This window comes from Excalfactoria chinensis, chromosome 3 (assembly GCF_039878825.1).
Source record: "Excalfactoria chinensis isolate bCotChi1 chromosome 3, bCotChi1.hap2, whole genome shotgun sequence".
NCBI classification, from domain to species: domain Eukaryota; kingdom Metazoa; phylum Chordata; class Aves; order Galliformes; family Phasianidae; genus Excalfactoria; species Excalfactoria chinensis.
The window spans coordinates 83,954,193-83,972,941 of NC_092827.1; the positions used below are offsets into that span (position 1 = coordinate 83,954,193).

Consider the following 18,749-nt stretch of genomic DNA (forward strand, 5'->3'; position numbering starts at 1 on the left):
ATTCCCACCAGTATTCCATTACATGTTGTTGCTGTGTGACAGAAGAGATAGCAGGACAGTCTGACAAAATGGCATCTGATGTGGAAGTGTGTATGAAGCAATGGTGTGTCATTGAATTCCTTCATGTGGAAATATTGGTACCCACTGACATTCATCAGTGTTTGTTGAATGTTTATGGAGACCAAACAATGGATGTGAGCACTGTGAGACAGTGGGTGGTGCATTTCAGCAGTGGCAACAGTGATGATGGGTCATCTCCACTGGTGGAGATTGTTGCGAACACAGCATGAAGGCTCTTGTTCATTGCTGGTGAAAATATATAGTGAATGGTCAAGACTATGTTGAAAAAGGATGTTTTGTGGCTGAGAATTTGCTCTATTAAATAGTGTTATTGTGCTCTTTGTATCGATTGTGGTTTCCATGAAAATGAGGAGGTATTACTTCTGGATCAGCCTTCATGGATGCAGCCCTAGATGATACCTCTTCAGTTAACAAAGCTCAGGCAAGCCAAAAGTTTGGATGCAGATATCATAGGATGTTTGTAAAGCTCTTGGACAGAGCTACAGAGATGGCCATTGTTCACAACTCTGTGACAAGCAAGTGAAGAGTGTATGCAACGATGTTGTACGTGTCCAGTGTTTATTTTTTTACAAAGGTGAAAATTTGTTGCTGTTATTGTGGTAAATATTTATCACTTGTACCAGTAAGTTCTTTTTGTTGCACAGCGCCAGTATTTGTTTTTTGTAGCTGTCAATGCCCGCAGTCCAGAGGGATCTTGAAAGTGGAAATACAAGTGCTTACTTATGCCGTTGTATTGGAATAATAGTATAATAGTGCTTCTTGCCTAAAGTCGTAACTGCATGTGCTTTCATGTCCTATACGTGTTGCAAAATCGGGTATTGTGCTTGCTTTAAATTTTTGAATAATGGCTGTTTGGAAGTTATCAGTATCTGCAGGTTTTTAAAATGTTTCGAGACTTGTTTAAGACCTGAGTTTGGTGTGGTGCTTTTGTTTTTTAGGTGGTGTGGCTTTAGCTCAAGTCTTATTTTTTTACGTGAAGTACCTCGTTCTGTATGGTATCGCTGCTCTCCTTCTCCAGATGGATGGACTTAGGCCTCCAGCCCTTCCTCGCTGTGTGAGCCTGATGCACAGTTTTACTAAAATGTGGAGGTTAGTCACTATTACTATTTAGAAATATTCTTAGTGATATATTAATGTTGATCTATAAGTGTACCTCCGGTGGCGCAGTGGTAGAATTGCTGCTTGCAACACCAGAGGCCTGGGGTTTGAATCCCCCGTGGCACAAGTGGCAGAAATGCTGCTCTGCTACACAGAAGGGCTCGAATCCTGGGAGTTGGACTCGATGATCTCTAATGTCCCTTCCAACTCGCACGATACTGTGATACTTTCTTGGCCACAGATATGCTTGCTTCCACTTCTGTGTGCTTTTTCTCTCCAATCTCTGTGATTGCTCTTTTTCATTTCTAACTGAACTTAATTTTGATGGTTACTTTAATCACACTGCAGAGGAAGAGGAAAACAACCATTTTCATGTTTGTATTCTCTTAATATTAGTCTGGAACCACTCAAGGCCAGGTTGGATGGGGGCCCTGGGCAGCCCTGTCCACAGCAGGGGGGTGGAACTGGATGATCTTTTGGTCCTCTCCAACATAAGCCATTCTATGACTTTCCCTGAAAACCATCTCCCAGGTGAATTCTTGGTGTTTAGCCTATGTGTAATATTGGATGCACTTTATTTCCTCCTCCTCTCTACTACACCCAACCCCCCAAGTTCTTTCTGTTTGTGGGAGGACGTGCCCCACACCTCCAGAAACATCGTTTGAAACAACTTTTCAGCTTTTTAGTATGGACACTTTTCTCTTTCATTCTGTTAGCACAGAGCTTAGCACAATGAGGTTTGTCAGTTTTGGTGTCCGACTGGTTTATGGTATAAATCTTTTTCATTTTTAGTCATGATAACAGCGGGCCTGTTAGTATCTGAGCTTTATTAGATGAAATGTTCATTTTGTTTCCTGCTTGAAGCTGGTTGTAACAGGAAAGCTTTATGGTTTGTAAAAAAGCAAAACAAAAAAAAACATAGAAACTGCTGCTATTTTGTATTCAGGTAAGAAATGCAGCTTAAATAGGATGGATAAAACAGATGAGCTGTTAAAAAGTGACTTGAGCGACTGGCAATCTCCTCGGTTTAAATTGTCTTCCAGAAAGAGTTTGAACTGAACTTCTGACCTACAGAGTTAATTTAGAAATGTGTATTTTTTACTGGCCAGTCTCCTGAGAGCTTTATCTTGTGGCCTCATGGCCCTTACAAGCAGAGTTTCAAACAGCAATATTTTTTAATTCCTCTCCCTGTTGTTATACCTGGGATTCTGGGCATTGCCTTAGAGGTGTCAAATGATACTGAACTCCAGCAGAAATAATTACACTGCTTTGTCAGGTAATTGTAATAGATAGTGCACGAAGTACTCTGTACTTCAAAGGTGGGTGTGTTGTATCGCATCAAAAACGTTTGCTGTTCTTTTATAAAATATTCATAAAATTTTCTTATAACAAAATTGAAAATTGTCCAAGTAGGTCAAGTTTAATTACTTATCTCTTTGCAGAAGGAAAGATGTGAACAGCTGATATTTCTCATTTGCCCTAAGATTTTGTTCATGTATGCAGCAAACATTCACTACCAGAAAGAATACGAATATTCTGCAGATGGAATTTGTTTGCTGGCTTTGTAGGTTGAAAAATGAGTTTATGGGCAGTTGATTTCTTGCTCTCAAAGCTGTATAGGTAGTAGAATTTCCTGTGGCTGCTGGTGAATTATGGGTCATTCTTACTTATCTAAAAATTCTCACATAGCTTGCCCAACAAATCCTAGGATTATGATGTCCTTACTCTTTTCCAGTAAAACTCATGAATCACTACTACACAGAAGCTAGCAGTCTTTATGTGCTCTGTTGTGCTGTATAGGAACATCATTGTTAGAAGTGGAAGTGGCTTTTATTTTCTGAACTAGGTGGATATCTAAAAAGGACTAATGTAGACAAAATGAAGAGTTAATGAGTTTTCCATAAAAGCTATGGGAAAAAAAATGATGAAAGCAAATAGCTTGTGTTGTGAGGTCTCATAAGCAGTGATGCTGTTTCCTTGAAGTGCTAAATACTAGTTGCTGTAGTTTGGGGATTTGTTGTTTTTTAAATTAGTATTCCTAACAATTATAGACTAGCTCAAATATAAATATTAATAACATCATGCCTAATTTTAAACTACTTTTAACAAAATTATTGCCTATTATTGCTTGTTTAAGATTGTTAGAGCTAGACTGGGGAAGGGGACTTCCCAGGCAACATAATGGAGTGTGCTGTCACCTGTTGGCTGACATTGCACTGCTGCTCAGGGGAACCCTTGTGGTTGCTTGACTTGGTCTTGTCCTTCTCAGTGGCATCCACTGTAGGTAATTCTCAGACAGAGACTATTATAGTAGGTAGGTTTGTAGAAGACGCCACATTGCTATTTTAATATCTTTAATTTATTAGCTGTGCACATCAGGAAGGAAGGCATCCCAGAGAGAAAGACAACATGAATGTCAGAATGTAAGGAGGGCAAATATTCTCAAAGGACACAAGGTAGCGGTAGAACTCTGTTCAGTAGCATATCAACAGATTTGGATGTGACAAATCCAGATCAGTGCATGCTGTCGTTATTCACTACATAATACAGCAGGTAGAAGAGCTCTCAGTGGGGAAGGGAAGGAAAATGTCATGGTTTGTTGTCTAAAATTTCTCTGGAGCAAAGCAGTTACTGGAAAAACAAATCAGGTGTTCTGCATTCCCCTTTTATGATATTAAACACTTAACTGAGTCGCGTCCATTCAAACTTAGAAATAAGGGGCTCTAATTAAAAAGGAATTGTTTTAGAGTAGATTGTGAGTAATCTGTGTTTTCTTTAATCAAGACAATCTCCTGAGTTTAAAAAAAAAAAAAAAAAGGCCATCTTCTTGCCTCATGGTTAGCATAAATACTGGATGTGTTGCTATGGTTTCAGTTTATCAGTATATCATAATCTTGGCAAATATGCAGTTGCAGAGCTTGAAATAAAAAAGTGTAATAAAATTACTACCATTCAAAAGTTTGACTCTAGTTGTCAAATTCATTTTTAATGTCTGCTTTATGTTGTATAGGTCACAAATAAGATAAAATTTCTTGTTACCAAGGGTAAAAGCGGATTAGTGAAGTATGGGAAAGGAACCATTGCTAGAAGCTTGAGTGCTTTTACAGAATTGCTGCACTACTTCTCAGGCTGAGTACCAATAGTGTAGTGCAACTGGAGAAAGGTGTGCTGGTTAGAGCACTGCTGGAAGTTGCAAACTGATTTAATGTGGTAAAATATCCTAGCAGGAAAGTAAAGATGTGGAAACTAGAGAAAAGTAGCACATAAAGAGTACTGTATTACATCTCGCTTACTGATGAATGGTTTTGGCAATCTGTTCACATAGAAACTTGTTAGTTTGTAGTTTACAACCATGTTTAGCACAGATAACATTCCAGGGGGAGTGCGGGGGGTTTGCCATTTCTGTGTTTCCATATGACGTTACTGAGTGCCTTGAGTGCATTTCTTCTCCCAAGATTTTGGACACATTGATCTGATACATTTTGACATGTCATGGGAGTAGCGTGGCATAAAAATCCTATTATCTCAGGTCAGAGTCCGATACCAGGTTTGCAAAAGCATGAATCCTCCTCTTCTCCTATGCCCATCCACCTTAAAATTTGCACATTCCCAAGAGTCTTATCTGAAAGTAAGCGCTAGAAGTGCTACAGCAGTCAGTCTCAAGAGGGTCAGGTATTTTGATGTGATTTGCTTTGTATCTACCCTATAATTCTGGACAGTTATTATTTGAAAGCTCTCTGTTCCATAAAGGGACTTACCCAGCAGCTGGCACTGAGAGACAAGAAGAGGAAAGACAGGCATCTTTGGTTTTTCTCTGGAGATTAGGAATGTCATTCCTGGTCTATTTCTAGCCTTTGCTTTTGAAAGAAAATGTTATCCAATGCATTTCAGAGACAATCCAGTGAAACAAAAATTGTGTATTTTAATCTTCTAACCTCTCACGAGCTTGCTTTTAAAATGTTAATGTCACAACATTTCTGTTCAACAATCAAAAGGCATCTTTTCCTCATCCTATATTTTCAGAGGTGATCTCTGAAATATGGAAGGATGGTTTGGGTTGGAATGGATCTTTAAGACCATCTAGTTCCAGCCCCCTGCTATAGGCAGGGACACTTCCCTGTAGGCCAGGTTGCTCACAGCCCCATCCAGCCTGGCCTTGAATGCTTCCAGGGAGGTGATATTCACAACTTCAATGTGCAGCCCATTCCAGTGTCTCGCCACCCTCAGAGTAAAGAATTTTTTCCTGATTCTAACACATCTTTTTTTGTGTTGGGAGCCTGAGAACTGGATGGAGTAATCCTGGAGGGATCTCATCAGAGCAGAGTAGAGGGGCAGAATCAGTTCTATCAACCTAATGGTTGTGCTTCTCTTGATGCAACCTAGGGCACAGTTGGCCTTCTGGGCTGCAAGTGCGCATTGCTGGCTCATGTTGAATCTTTCACCATTGACACTCCTAAATCCTTTTCCTTAGGGTTGCTCACAATTTTTGTATTGTCTGGACTATCTCTGGAAGGTTAAATGGTCCCATTTAATCACATTTAACCACAATTATGTGAATTAGAAAACAAGAATGATGAAAACAACTGTTAAGTTTGAAAGATTTGCTTTTGGTTCAGTTTTTATAGGAAACAGTAATTTAGTGAATGTAATTCATCACATTTTTGTTGTGAAAGCATTTTAATTATGAGGATTTCAGATACAGATAAAATTAAGAGATGTGACTTCTCACATAATGTGCTACTTATATCATCTATATTGTGCATTTGTTTATTATATTTTGTTAATTATAACATACCGTAGCAGGTATTTTTCCTGTTGATTTAGAAGATCAAATTCAAGTAGTGCTCAAAAATGTTACTGTAACACATTGTACCCAAGCATTGGTTTCTGTAGTTGTTTTCAGCTGTCCCGCTAGCTTAAGGCAATTCTTTGTGTGAATGTTACTTAATATTCTTTGTACTTGTACTACTATTTTTCTAATTTCTGATGTTTGCTGTTGGATGGTATCATACATGTGATATAAACACAACGTTCAAACATTAAGCCTGCTTGCCAGTATCAGAATACTTAAGCTGCTGGGTGTTTAACTGCAGAATTGTTGCATGCTTGTTGGTAACGTGTTTCTAAGTTGAAAAATAACATCTTTTTTGATTTACTGACCTGTTGTATTTTTCATTAATGCTTATGATGTTTAAAGCCAGACATAGATCTGATGTGTTCCTTTTAGCTAATATGTCACCTGAGTCCATGAAAGATGCTTCAGGTCTGGTTAGTCATTGCCTCACTGACAGAGACAGCAGTTAACTGCTTTTGACATCAGCTAAATTAGTGCAAGCTACAGTTCTTCTTGCACACTGTAAGACTCAATTTGTTGGTTATAATAAAGTTTTAAAAGCTTCCTTAAATCTCTTCAGTAGAGGATAAAAAAAAAATCTATTATTTGTCTCTTAGGAGTGCAGAAAGAGGTAATGACAAAATGCCTTAATCGGTCTTAGGTCTAAACTGCATAATAACTGGAATTTTATATGTGTAGTGACTGCTTTGTTACTGAAATTTGAAATTGCTTGGCTTTCTTTTAATGAACACGCCAGGCCCACCTACTGCTCGTCACCCATGAAACCCATCTTTTCTAATATTAGGCATGAGCTCAGTGTAGATACAGACTATTACTGCTGCACACATTTGGCAAACAGTGCTTTGTCTGCTCACAACCACTATAGAAAATGAGTAATAGCTATTAATAAACTTCGTTGTTCCATTTGCAGCAAGGCTAGGGAACTCTCCTGGTAATTGGATGGTCGCTCTGCTTGGCAAGTCTTACTCAAGGAAAACTGAAGGAAATCTCACCCTACGGGAGTTTGCCAGTAATGGGCATTAGGCTTCAACCACTCTCCAGGAGGTACTGCAGGTTTCTGAAGAGTCAGGGAAGGCAGGAAATTAAAGTAGTATTTCTTCTGAAGAGTTCTAGGGGAGATTAACAGAATACAAATGAGATTTGCTCATTTTTAGAAAGCGTTTGCTGAGGTGTATCACCAAAATCCAGAGAGGCATACCTGAGAAACAAGAAGTAATTTCTTTCTTAAAGCCTTCTGTGTAGCCAGACCTGTGTATGAGTTCATATTTACTCTAGCAATGACTGATGCCTGTTCAGAGTTGTGCTTGGATCTCCGGCCAGGAGATTGCTTAAAAACATAAATCACTGCCTGGAATCATTAATGCTTTACTTAGGCTTTCAGATAGAATAGAAGTTGAGTGTTTTAATTGAAATGAAACAACAAAACAAATTAGATTATGAATCTAATTTGTATGCTGGAGGCCACTAGTAGTTTATGAAATCTTTTTATGCAGTTCATGAAGGAGCTTCTCACTGGGGCCATCCTTTAATTAAATTTAAGTAATTTCTACTGTGCAGATCTCCACCCTGAGCTACCAGCTGGAAACTTGAATGCCACAGATCTAACTCCAGGTCTCTCACTGATATTCTCAGAGGTGAATGTGTCCATAACAAAATGCATACTTAAGTTGAGCCGCAGCCTACGGTATGCCCAGAGTCAGTCCAGGTATTCTCCCATTGAAATTCATGGGGGTTTTGATGCTGGTGGGTCAGGATTTCACTGGAGGCTCTCTCCATCCTCACAGGTATGGAAAGCCATATTTTCTACCTGCGACTCCATGCAGAAAAAACTTTGCTGCATGTAGAAGGTTTAGGGTTTACTCTGTTCAGCTTTGAAGCCATCACTTATTTACAGTGCTCTTTTGTGAGGTTGAGGCGTATGCTTCTTACATATCATATTGGTGCCAGAAAGCTGTGCAGCACTGAGCAGGAACTTGGGATGGAGACATCCAGGTTGTGCTGAAAGTGGTGTTAGTGCAGGTTGTTTTAATATCATAGAAACCAAAAGGCAACTTAGTATTGCTGGATCATTTCGGGAAGAAATAAACAGAAATTGGAAGTGTTTTATCTGAAAACAAAGTGTTGAAATGTCTGTATGTCCTTAAGCAAGTGTCAGAGAATATGATGAAGATATCTTTATGTATATACAAGTCCCACTTATTACTATAGCAAGAAATTGCCTGTCAAACAAGTGATATAAAAGCATTTGACAATCTTCATATTTTTTCTTTCAAATAACATGGGTTTATTTATTTATTTATTTTTCCCTCTTGGTTGAAACATTTATTTTTTTCTTTTTTACACTGAAAAGAAAGCTGCTACTACCCATTTGCTCCATTGCAGATGGTTAAAGCTTAAAATCACAGCTCATAAACAAAGGACAGCATGTTGAAGATTGTGATCTGGGCTTACACTTATGCTGAAGATCTTGGTTTTCAAAAGTACATTCAAATCACTTGAAGAAATTTTTCGTTGGATTGAGCCGAGTTTTGTTTATTTGTACGTTTTATATTATGACTGAGATGTTTTGGTTTTGAGAAGGAAAAGATTTTGCTATGGTTCATTTTGAAAGAATGCCTGAAGAGCATTGCAGAGCCTGTAGAATATGCGGTTTTGTTCCTAATTTCAGCACCAAGTGGTGTTATCAATGTATGGATGGAATTCCGCATGTTTCTTGCTCTAGTCAAGAGGCTGAATGTAATGTTTGTGTGTAGTATGAGTCCCCAGAAACCTTGCAGTGTGGCTTTCAAGGCTCAGGCTTCAGAAGTGTATTCTGTAATTTGGATCATAGATGAATACTTGCTTAAGTTGTTGTATTGGATCTTATTTTTCAGTATTACCTGCTTCATCATTTGTTTTTCTGTCTTCCTTTTAGAAACTATCAGAAGTAGACAACTTTGTCTTTTCACGAGTATTTTCAATTTGCTTGCTATGTTTTTACTCAATAATATCCTTTTTCTGTTTGAAGTTGTGCGTCTGCTTTCTAAATAGTACTTTCTAACACAGTGCCAATTACGCTGTTTACAGTGAAGCATGCTATTTGCCACGAAAGAGAAGTTCAGCAATGAAGGTATAAATTTTGAGTAACCTTGCAGAAAATAGCATGTCTGTATCCATGCAAGCTATGAAAAGACACAAGTGTCTTTTACAAATTATGGATGGCTTTCCCGGGTCTTTATTTAATGATGAAGGTGATGATGAATCAACTGGTAGCATCATTACTTGGAAAAAAAAACAAACACAGAAATCTTACAAACTTGTAGACCAAACTCTCTAGGATTTGCTGTAGCAAAGTTTTGTAGTTCTTTAATTGAGACACTCAATAATATACCTTAGCAAAGTATTTATACAAGGTTTGTATCTGTTTTCCCTATTCCCTATAATTTTCAGACTTATATTGTAGTTACTTGTGATTTGGAAGCCTTCATCATTTGCAGATTACTGAGTAGGCAAGTTGCCAGAGACAGCATTGGAGGGAAAGGTTAGCTGAGACAGAAGAAGCAGGAAAAGAAGTTTAGGACTCCAAAGTGGAGGAGCAACCATCAGTTTACACTGTCTTTCTCTACTGCAAGACATTGCTTGAGAAATAAGTGAAGCAGCCTCTTAAAAACTTTCTGTCAGTGAAAGCAGCTTTCATTCAATAACAGTTCCAGTCTCCAGTGCAAAATGTTCTTGTGTATAGAGGTGTAGTCAGCAATTCACTGATGGAATGTGAAGTTTATTTGCAAAGGCTGCTAATGGAAGTGCTGGTTTTGTAAATGCTTTCCTGGACTGAGGTAGAACAGTTTCCTCTGAGGGTATGTGAATGGGTTAGACATTGTAAGGTCAAGTTTAACCAAGTTTATAACAGGAAGAGTTGAGAACATCTGTTGAAATGTTCCAAAAACTTAAAGGCTTCTTCTGAGAGATGGAGAATACCCTCGGGGTAGAGAGCACTGAAACTGTAGTACATAGCAAGCCCCTTGTTGGAGTTCATCATAACAAATAGCTACTAGTCTTGCTGATTTGAAGAGATCCCAGAGCAATTGCTATATTGTGCTTGTTTCAGTGAAACATGGGGGTAGCACTGCTTCTTGTTTTCCTTTCTTACCTGTAGAAATTACAGCATTAGGTCCTATTCCAGAGGTAATGTGACTGTTGTTAAGATCTCCAGGATATTTTGATCTACAATGCATTCTCTAGCTTTGAGGGAATGCAGACTTTAACACACAGAATGTCATTTACATGTCTATAGTTGTTTTTCTGTTTTTTGAACACTTTACAAGTGGCAAACTGTCCCTCTAGATGCACCTTGCCCAAGGTAGGGCACAAAGGTAAAATGTTGTCACACTCCCTCTGCATGCAGCCAGGGCACTTTGTGCATTAGCTGCTGGAAAGATGTTGTGCTGGTTCTTAGCAGAACTGGTATAGACAAACAAATGACCTCATTTCTTGAATAAAAATATTGATGTTTTAGACAGCATAGATTATTCTAGTCCAGGAGCTCCACAGTTATAAAGATATTTCTCCTGAGAGAATGATGAACACTTTGATTGTTCAAAAATGTGAAAGCTAATTATTTCCTGTTCTTTAGGCAACATGGATTTGATTCCTGTCCCCTGCTGTGAGTCATTGGGAATGGGATCTCACACTAGAACCTCATTGTGGTATGGGATCTTTTAACAAGTCAAAGGGAGTCATGATCAGTGGTCCATATCACATCTAATGATTTAAAAGTTGTATGTGAAAGGGTCACATAAAGAGATGAAAAGGAGGGCTTTATACTTGTTTTTCTAGGGACCATCAAGATTGCATTTTTAATGAATGTGCTTTTGCTATTAACATATCAGCATGTTTCTGCTTTTTCCTTTTTCTTTCTCTAAGCTTTGTGCTGAATGCAAATTTGGAGGCAGCTTGTTGTGTTCTTTTAGTTTTCCAAGCAGAAACTGCACTTCTGTGAAATCATTTATTAACCATACCTTGAGGACAGGAGTGTTTGCTTGCAGATAAATTTCAAAGATTTTGTTCTGGAAAAGCTCCTTGTAGAAATAGCATGCATATTCTGTTAGTCACTGATTTCTAGTTAAGATGCTGGGAAAAGATGCATTTGATTGTGAAGGATTATATGCATAATCTTCTGCTGAAATGTATCAGAAGCTAAAACTTCCATGCTTAACAAAAGCATTAAAGTTGCTTACAGAACTGTGAATCACGATGCAAACTTTCAGATCAAGACATTGTTTATAAAGAAAATATCAAATTGCCTGCAGTGACTAGCATGATTATCAGAGAATCATAGAGAGTCTTAAGGTCTAAGGTACCTCAGAGATTATCCAGATCCAACCCCCAGCCATTGACAGGGTTGCCGTTCACTTGCTCAGGCTGCTCAAGGTTCCATCCACCCTAGTCTTGAACACTTCCAAAGAGGGGGCTCCACGGCTTCACTGTGCCAGTGTGGACCCTCTGAGTAAAAAAAATTTTCTCTTGCCATCCAATCTAAATCCCACCTCTTTTAGTTAAAAACCATTCTGCCTTCTCCTATCACTATCTGCCCATGCACGAAGTCAGCCTCCGTTAGGTTTATAAGCTCCTAAGAACTGGAAAGCAACAATGAGGTCCCCCTGGAGCCTTCGCTTCTCCAGGCTAAACAAGCCCAGCTCCATCAGTCTTTCTTCACAGGAGAGATGCTCCAACTCTCTGATCATCCTTGCAGTGTCCTCTGGACCTGCAACAGTTCCATGTCTGTCTTGTGTTTCTGGTCCTAGGCCTGGCTGCAGTACTCCAGAGAAGACCTCATGAGGGCATAGCTGAGTAGAACAATCGACTCACTGGCCCTACTTGCCAGGATACAGCCCAGCATGTTGCCCAGAATGCAGGTTAATTGCCTCTACCAGCTCTGTTGCTGTCTCACTGTATTTTCAGTTCACTTTCTTGTCGACTCAAAAGCAGTGTGTATTTAAATATGAATAAGCAGAACAGTTGAAAGTGTCCATGTTAGTGTCTTGTCAAAGCCAGCTCCTGGAATCTTTAGTCTTTTAGTCTTTTTGCCTTGGGATGTCTCTATAGGTGCTTAAAAATGCATGTACCCAAACCCATAGCCTTGTGGATTACTGGTAATGCAATGAGTGCTCCTGTTTTTATGGTTTGAGACCATTCAGCATCATTGGTTTTGCTTTTGGAACTAACTAATTAGTCCTGTGATGTCCTTGAGATATGGATGCACACTCTGATGCTAATGTGCATCTTTTTGATTGTCAATGTGTAGTTACATCTTTTAAAATACTACTTAAACAATGGAGTATTGAGAATCTTATGTAGTCAGGTGAAATGTGTCAGCAGAGCATCAACCCGAGGAATAATAGGACTGTCTGTGCTGATTTGTGCTAAGGGGAAGCTCTGATCTTTCTTCTATCTTCATTTGTTCCAATAAATCGATTCTGTGCATGCTCATTTTTAAGGTGAGTTTATGGAAATAATTGTGATAGTTATGGTGTTATAAGTCTTTTAATAGGAAGTGTTATTTTGTAAAATAATATGATACAAGTCCACAGCAAAATGTTTTCTCCCTTCCTATTTAATCCACTCTGCCTTAGTTTTGTCCACCTCGCTGTATGTCAGCTTTGAACATCTAAGGTTAGGAGGATCATTTTGTTTCTACACCTATTCTAAGACAAGTCCTTCAATGTTCAGTGTCAGGTGTTGTGATATACTCATGCTCCACATCCCTGTACTCAAGACAATTAGTATGTTTTGTCTCCTTGGAAGATTCAGACACAGATAAAGAAGATAGTGTGGTCACTGCAAGCATATTTGCCTTCAGATTGCGAATGCAGTGTAAGACTGTTTCAGATTAAGTTCCTCACTGGAAATAAGACGCTTGTGTCTTCCAGTTTTACTGTTATGCACCCTATTAATCTAGAATTATATTGGTAGTCCCATTAAAAAAAAAAAATAAAGCACATACTTTAGACATGAGGTACACTTCTGAAATCATCAGATGCTTAATCTTCCTGTAGTGTCAAGGATTTGCTTCTATGTGGTTGAGAAGCTTGTTCTTCCTGAGCTCGTACGTCAATGGAGGAAGCACAGGAGAAAAAACTGGCATTAACAACCAGTTGCAGGCCCCCAGGTTTTAGGCTCAGATTTTGTCCTTCAGAGTGATTTAATTTGTACTTTCTGTCAGAAGTCCTCACAGTTATTTTCCTCCCTAGGTTTGTGAGGAACATTCTTGCAAGGCTCATATCACTGTATAGTCTCTGTATCTGAAGGAGAGATATGGGGACTCTGATTATTCTGTAGCAAAGCAATTCCTTGTTATTTATTTTTCTTCCTGTACAAAGCATATCACAGAAAAAAAGTAAACAGGTAGAGGATTTACTTGTATATATGACAGGAAACAAGTGGAGTTGCTGGTCCTTAGGATGCTAGAAAAGATTATTTCCAGTAGTTAAAATTTATGCATTCTTTGTGTTATGCTACTCCAAATGTTACTGCTTTACTGAAGAAATACTAAAACAAGGGATGTGTAAGCTTTTTTGATGTGAATCTAAATCTTTTCATATGGTGATCATCCTAAATGTCGTGTCATTGCATAAAGGAAATTGTATGCTAAGCTTCTTTTGTGTAGGTTTTATGAATGACAATTTTACGTTTATCTTAAGTAGTATTAATTATTTTGAAATACTGTGTTTATGTAATTCCCAACTAAGAAGTGTTTTTAATAATTAAAATACAATGAATCTTTTTATCTTACAGAAGTTTTGATGTTGGGCTCCATCGCTTTCTAGTCAGGTAAGCTAATATTTATTTTGAATTGCAGTTGGCTATCAAAAAGTGTTTCTGTTATTGGTAACGATGGCCATCTAACTTGGATGCTACTTGACATTTTCTGTGTCAAGATTGCTGCTTATATTTCAAAAACTTTCACAGTGTAAACTGGATATGTAACCCAATGTAAGACTCCTGAGGAACCTCTTTAGAAGTCATTTAGAAAAACCTTGATTCAAGAAATATCACGAGTTCCACTCATTCTGAGGAAAAATGTTTTTCTTTTATCTTAGTTTTCCTTGCTGTGGTGAAAAATAAACATTTTCTAAAGGTGTTTTTCCCCCACTGTGTACTCAAGTACCTTCATATTTTTAATAAGGCCTTGAATTTTATAGACAATTGTGGCTCCACGGAGCAGAGATTTGTTTTCCTTAATAGAAAACTTGATTGATTGGATGCAGAAGATGGACTAGATTCTGAAGATGAATAAGGAATGTGAAATGATTGTTGTGGATTTTGTTCAGTGACATTTGGAGGAATGACATGATTAAAGCAAGAAAAGAAAAGTAAGAAAAGGGAGGTTAATGCATCTGAATACATTCTGAGGAACTGTTTTTTCTATTTGGACTTCTTTTATGTGAGCGAGTCTCAGGAGTTCACTGAAAAAGTATATTTGCATTCATTTTCAAAAACATATCCATCGCTATCTAGCTGAGTTGTTAAAGAAATGCAGTGTGTACTTTAAAAGGTGGCAAACTTTGCAGTGCTCCTCAGGCCCTTAGATAATTCTTTGTAAGTTATTTCATCCCACTGAAATGTTGCTTCTTGCACAATTGATCAATTTCTGTCTGTGAAGGCTTTTACCTTGGGAGGACTAACCCAGTGTGTGATCCAGAGCATGCTGTTAACCTTGCCCTGGCACTGAATTAATTCTTGTAGGCTACTGTGGATAAAGGCTCTCTGTTAAGCACTCACAAGTCTGAATCCTCGCAGTTTACAGCAGGCAGCACTGATTCTCTGACTCCCAGAGCTCTGACCCCAGGTGATTACTCCTGGTTACTTTTCACCCCTCTGGTCATACACTCATAACATCTACTTTTTTAATGTTTCCAGTACCCAGATAAATGCTCTGGACTTGAGCTTTTACAAGAAGTGATCAGTTCCAATAGTATGTTAATTGCCTATAAACATTTCACTCATAGATTCCCTTGTCAGATATAGCTTCTCCTCTGGGTTGTCAGCAACATGACAACATCCCAGGGAAATGATAGTAGTAGTTCTTATCCATTCAAAGCCTGGATGCCATTCAGATAGCAATACAAATGGCATACCTTGGGGGCAAAGAATGCTGGGTAGCCTCATACTGAACATCATGCCTTTGTGGTTTAAACAAATTACGAATAAACACCTGCAAAATGCATGAGTTCACCAAGTAATCCTTTGTCACAGGGAGAATTAGTTGAATTAAGGTTATTCAGGCAAACCAGTGTCCTGACATTACATGACATTTGAGCCATAGATTTTATAACTTTATTTCATGTATTTCTTTGTGTGAAACATGGAAACATTGAAAACAGCTCTCTTCAATGATGGCATGGTGTCAATATCATTGAAGATGTCTACATTTCAGGAAATACAGTGCACAGCAAAGTCTGTAGGGAACACAAGTAATTTCTTAACCAAGAGCAGAATCGCAGTAAATGTTGAGCCACTAGTAATGCTTCTACCACTGAATACAAGGCATTTTTCTAACATACTGCATTGTTTTGCATCATGTGGAGATAGAGTACTGGAGTTGTATGCTCATATAATCCCTAAATAGCAAATATTCACTGAATTTGGCTGTGTAGAACACCTTATTTTTGACTAGCATGTCCCATTTCCAAAGCCTGCTGTGGGTCTTGTATGAGTATGTTCTTTGAGATAGCTTTAATAATACTTTGTTTTCTATTTGTCACCTACTCCTGTTACTGGGGATTCCTCAGTTGCATTTACTGTAACACTACTGTTAAGGAGGGAATACTGTTCCCTTCCATTATAGCAGTATAAGTTTTACTTATTTTCCTTTATGTAAAGGGGGAAAAAAAAAGTGATTCCTCAGTAGTTGATTTTGGACTAGGGAACAGCAGACTTTTGGTATTACTTTCATCTTTGCCATTGGTTTGTTATATGACTTTTAGGAGGTTACTGCCTTCATTGTTTTTATCTATTTTAATGTTCTCTGCTCTCAAGATATTGTAGGTTTTCTCTTGTGTATTCACATAGTATCTGCCGTGCAAAGTCTTCACAGCTTGTGCTTCTCTGTGAAAAATAATAACAAAAAGCGGAGTTGCAAAATCGTTGAAAAATCTATGAATTATGCGCTGTCTGAAACAGGAATCCTGAAAATTCCTGGAGGAAAGATCAATAATTTATTGATGGAAAATTTCATGATGGAAACTGTTTTCGTACTACTGATAAAGAATGTACTGCTGTGTTTGAAAGATCATTTTCCCACTGTTTTCACACAATGATATAGAAGAAAGTAACTGTTACTTCATTTAGCTTCAGCAGAATTGTTAATTATGTTATTCAAGTTGTGCAAGTACAGATATAGTTGTACAGACAATAATAATAAAAGCCACACAAAGGAACAAACAAAAACCCTGTATTTCCTAAATCTAGGCATTCTCAATATGGAGCAATTGGGTGTATTATCAGAATTTGGTATGCATAAAAGTAGCTTTTGGGGTAGCAGTTAAGAGGGGAAAGAGGAAGAGAGTCTGCATGGTGCTGTTTGCTCACTGAAGTTATTCCATCCAAACACTTCATCCAGTGCTGAGACCAGGGCATCAGATGAAATAAAATCTTGAACCAATGAGGATATTTACTGTCTCAGTGCCAAACAGTGCTTCCTTTAGGGCAAGGCTGATTAAGGGCAGTGGAGAAGAATGACAGTTCCTGGAGGCACGATTCTTTTGAAAAATCTCCCCACTTTCAGCACTGCTGTGCCTTTGAAACAGTATGAATCATTCATTGCCATGCAGATGTGGCTTTGAAAAGAGCTGTGGGACCACGCACCTATAACATTACCCAGAGGTAGCCATCTGTTAGCAGCACTTACAGCTCACCCTGTGCTTTGTGATAACTTTAGCTTATTGAGAGTTGAGAGTTTAGATTTTTATTTCCAGGTGCAAAGATTCTCCAAATAGAAAACTTCAAGACCATCCCCTTTTCTAGTTATCTCAGGTGAAGTAAGATGTAGTTTGGATTCTGGGGTCAAATTCTAATACTTGTTTCTGCCTCTAGTGGTTTTAGTTTGAGCTGGGATGTCTGCATGTAAGAGCAGAGGGGTCCCACAGAGGAACAGTGATAGTGGTTCTACATATGGCACTCTTGGGGGGAAAAAGAAGATAGCAAGGAAAAGACTGTCCATCAGCCAATTCATCTGCTGTTCTTATTCTCTGTAGAATCCCTTAGGACTCCTCATATCTTCATGCTACTCAAAGGAATAGTTAATTAATGTTGTTATCTAATACAGAATTGTTCAATCCATTAAAACAAGAAGTCTTATTTTTCCTTTTTACTCTACTCTGTTCAGAAAGGTACCACTGAGATCACATCCTGTGAAGTCAAAATGTGCAGGCATTTACTTTCAGAAGGCAACACGGTTCTTTACTGAGGCCTCAAGAAGTCATTATTGAAGTGTTACCTCTATGGGAACTGCAGTCAATCACTGAAGCCCTCAGCAAGGTTCAAGCTGTCCCAAACTTAAGAGAGCTCTGTTCAGTTTATTATTGTTCAGTGAGAGCAATAGAAGAAAGTAATTCTTGCTATTGCTGTTATGTCTGTTTAAAAAACAAAAACTGAAGTTTCCCTTTCTTACACTCCCAGCTACTAGAAAGTCAGCATCTGCTGCAAACAGCCCTGTTTGCTTTGTGCTGCATCCTTTCTCTAATTCTATTACTGGTGATTCCAGGCTCTGACAACTAGACACAGATTTTCTGCTGGGGTGCAACGTGGAGTGCAGCCTAAAAGATCTTTGTTTCCTGAGAGCTAAATAGCAGTGCTGATGCTATGCAGTCTCTTTGCTGCTTTTAACATGGCTGCCTATAAAATGCTATTGATGTCCTAATATACTGCAGTGGAGCTAGACAGCACAGTACTAAAGAGATTCTGCTTCTCTTGAAGTAGGATCGATAGAGGTATTTGGATAACTGCCTGTCTTTGAAGCCACTAGGTGTAAAGTCCCACAGGGATATGTCCTTTCTCCACTTTTCTCTTTCAGTTTATCTGCTTTTCCAAAAAAGACCTGTAGCTTCTCAGCTCACTCTGTCCTGATCACAGAATTGTCCTCGCTGCATAAATGACAGTGTGTGGCCAAACTGCCTTCTGCAGCAAGTCAGGCTGTGCACATTGAGAATCTTTAGCGTGGCTCTGGGGTTTTGTTCTCTCCACAGACCCTTGCCAATAGGTGATGCAGTAAGATGGTGATGCAGTAAGATTACACCAATTTTGTCTTCCTGTATCCTATCTAGTCCTCTAACGGTGTCTTTGTAGATTCAACCATCAGCGTGTCCCTTCTCTCTTTGCAGGTCTTGCTTTTAGTTAGCATATTGCATTAGTCTTTTGCTACAAAAAGTGACCACAACAGTCCTCACCTTCCTATAGACCCCTTGAGAAAAGCAAGGACAATAATGCCCCTTAGGAATACAACATTGTGCTCTAAGGAGTGGTTTCTTCATTGCCTGCATCTGTTTCTACTAAGGCTAATCCTAACCAGTTTTGCCAGATTTCTTTGTGCCACTTCACCTGGGTTTACTGGAGGTCTGGAGTAGATGAGTTTAGCTTTATGTAGCCTATGTGTTAATGTGAGAATAGGCAATATATATGAAGGTGGGATCACCATGCCTAGGTCATGTGAAACTTGGATGCTGTCATTCTCTTATGA

At 38.6% G+C, this 18,749-nt stretch overlaps 1 protein-coding gene across 1 annotated transcript in view; it reads left to right on the plus strand.

Moving 5' to 3' along the window:
• The window catches only part of HHAT (hedgehog acyltransferase), a 140,736-nt gene that overhangs the window by 24,673 nt on the left and 97,314 nt on the right, over positions 1-18,749 (plus strand). The window contains exons 8-9 of the mRNA XM_072331920.1: positions 1,020-1,170; positions 13,808-13,843. Of these exons, the coding sequence (XP_072188021.1) occupies positions 1,020-1,170; positions 13,808-13,843 (187 nt within the window). The remainder of the gene's footprint in view (positions 1-1,019; positions 1,171-13,807; positions 13,844-18,749) is intronic.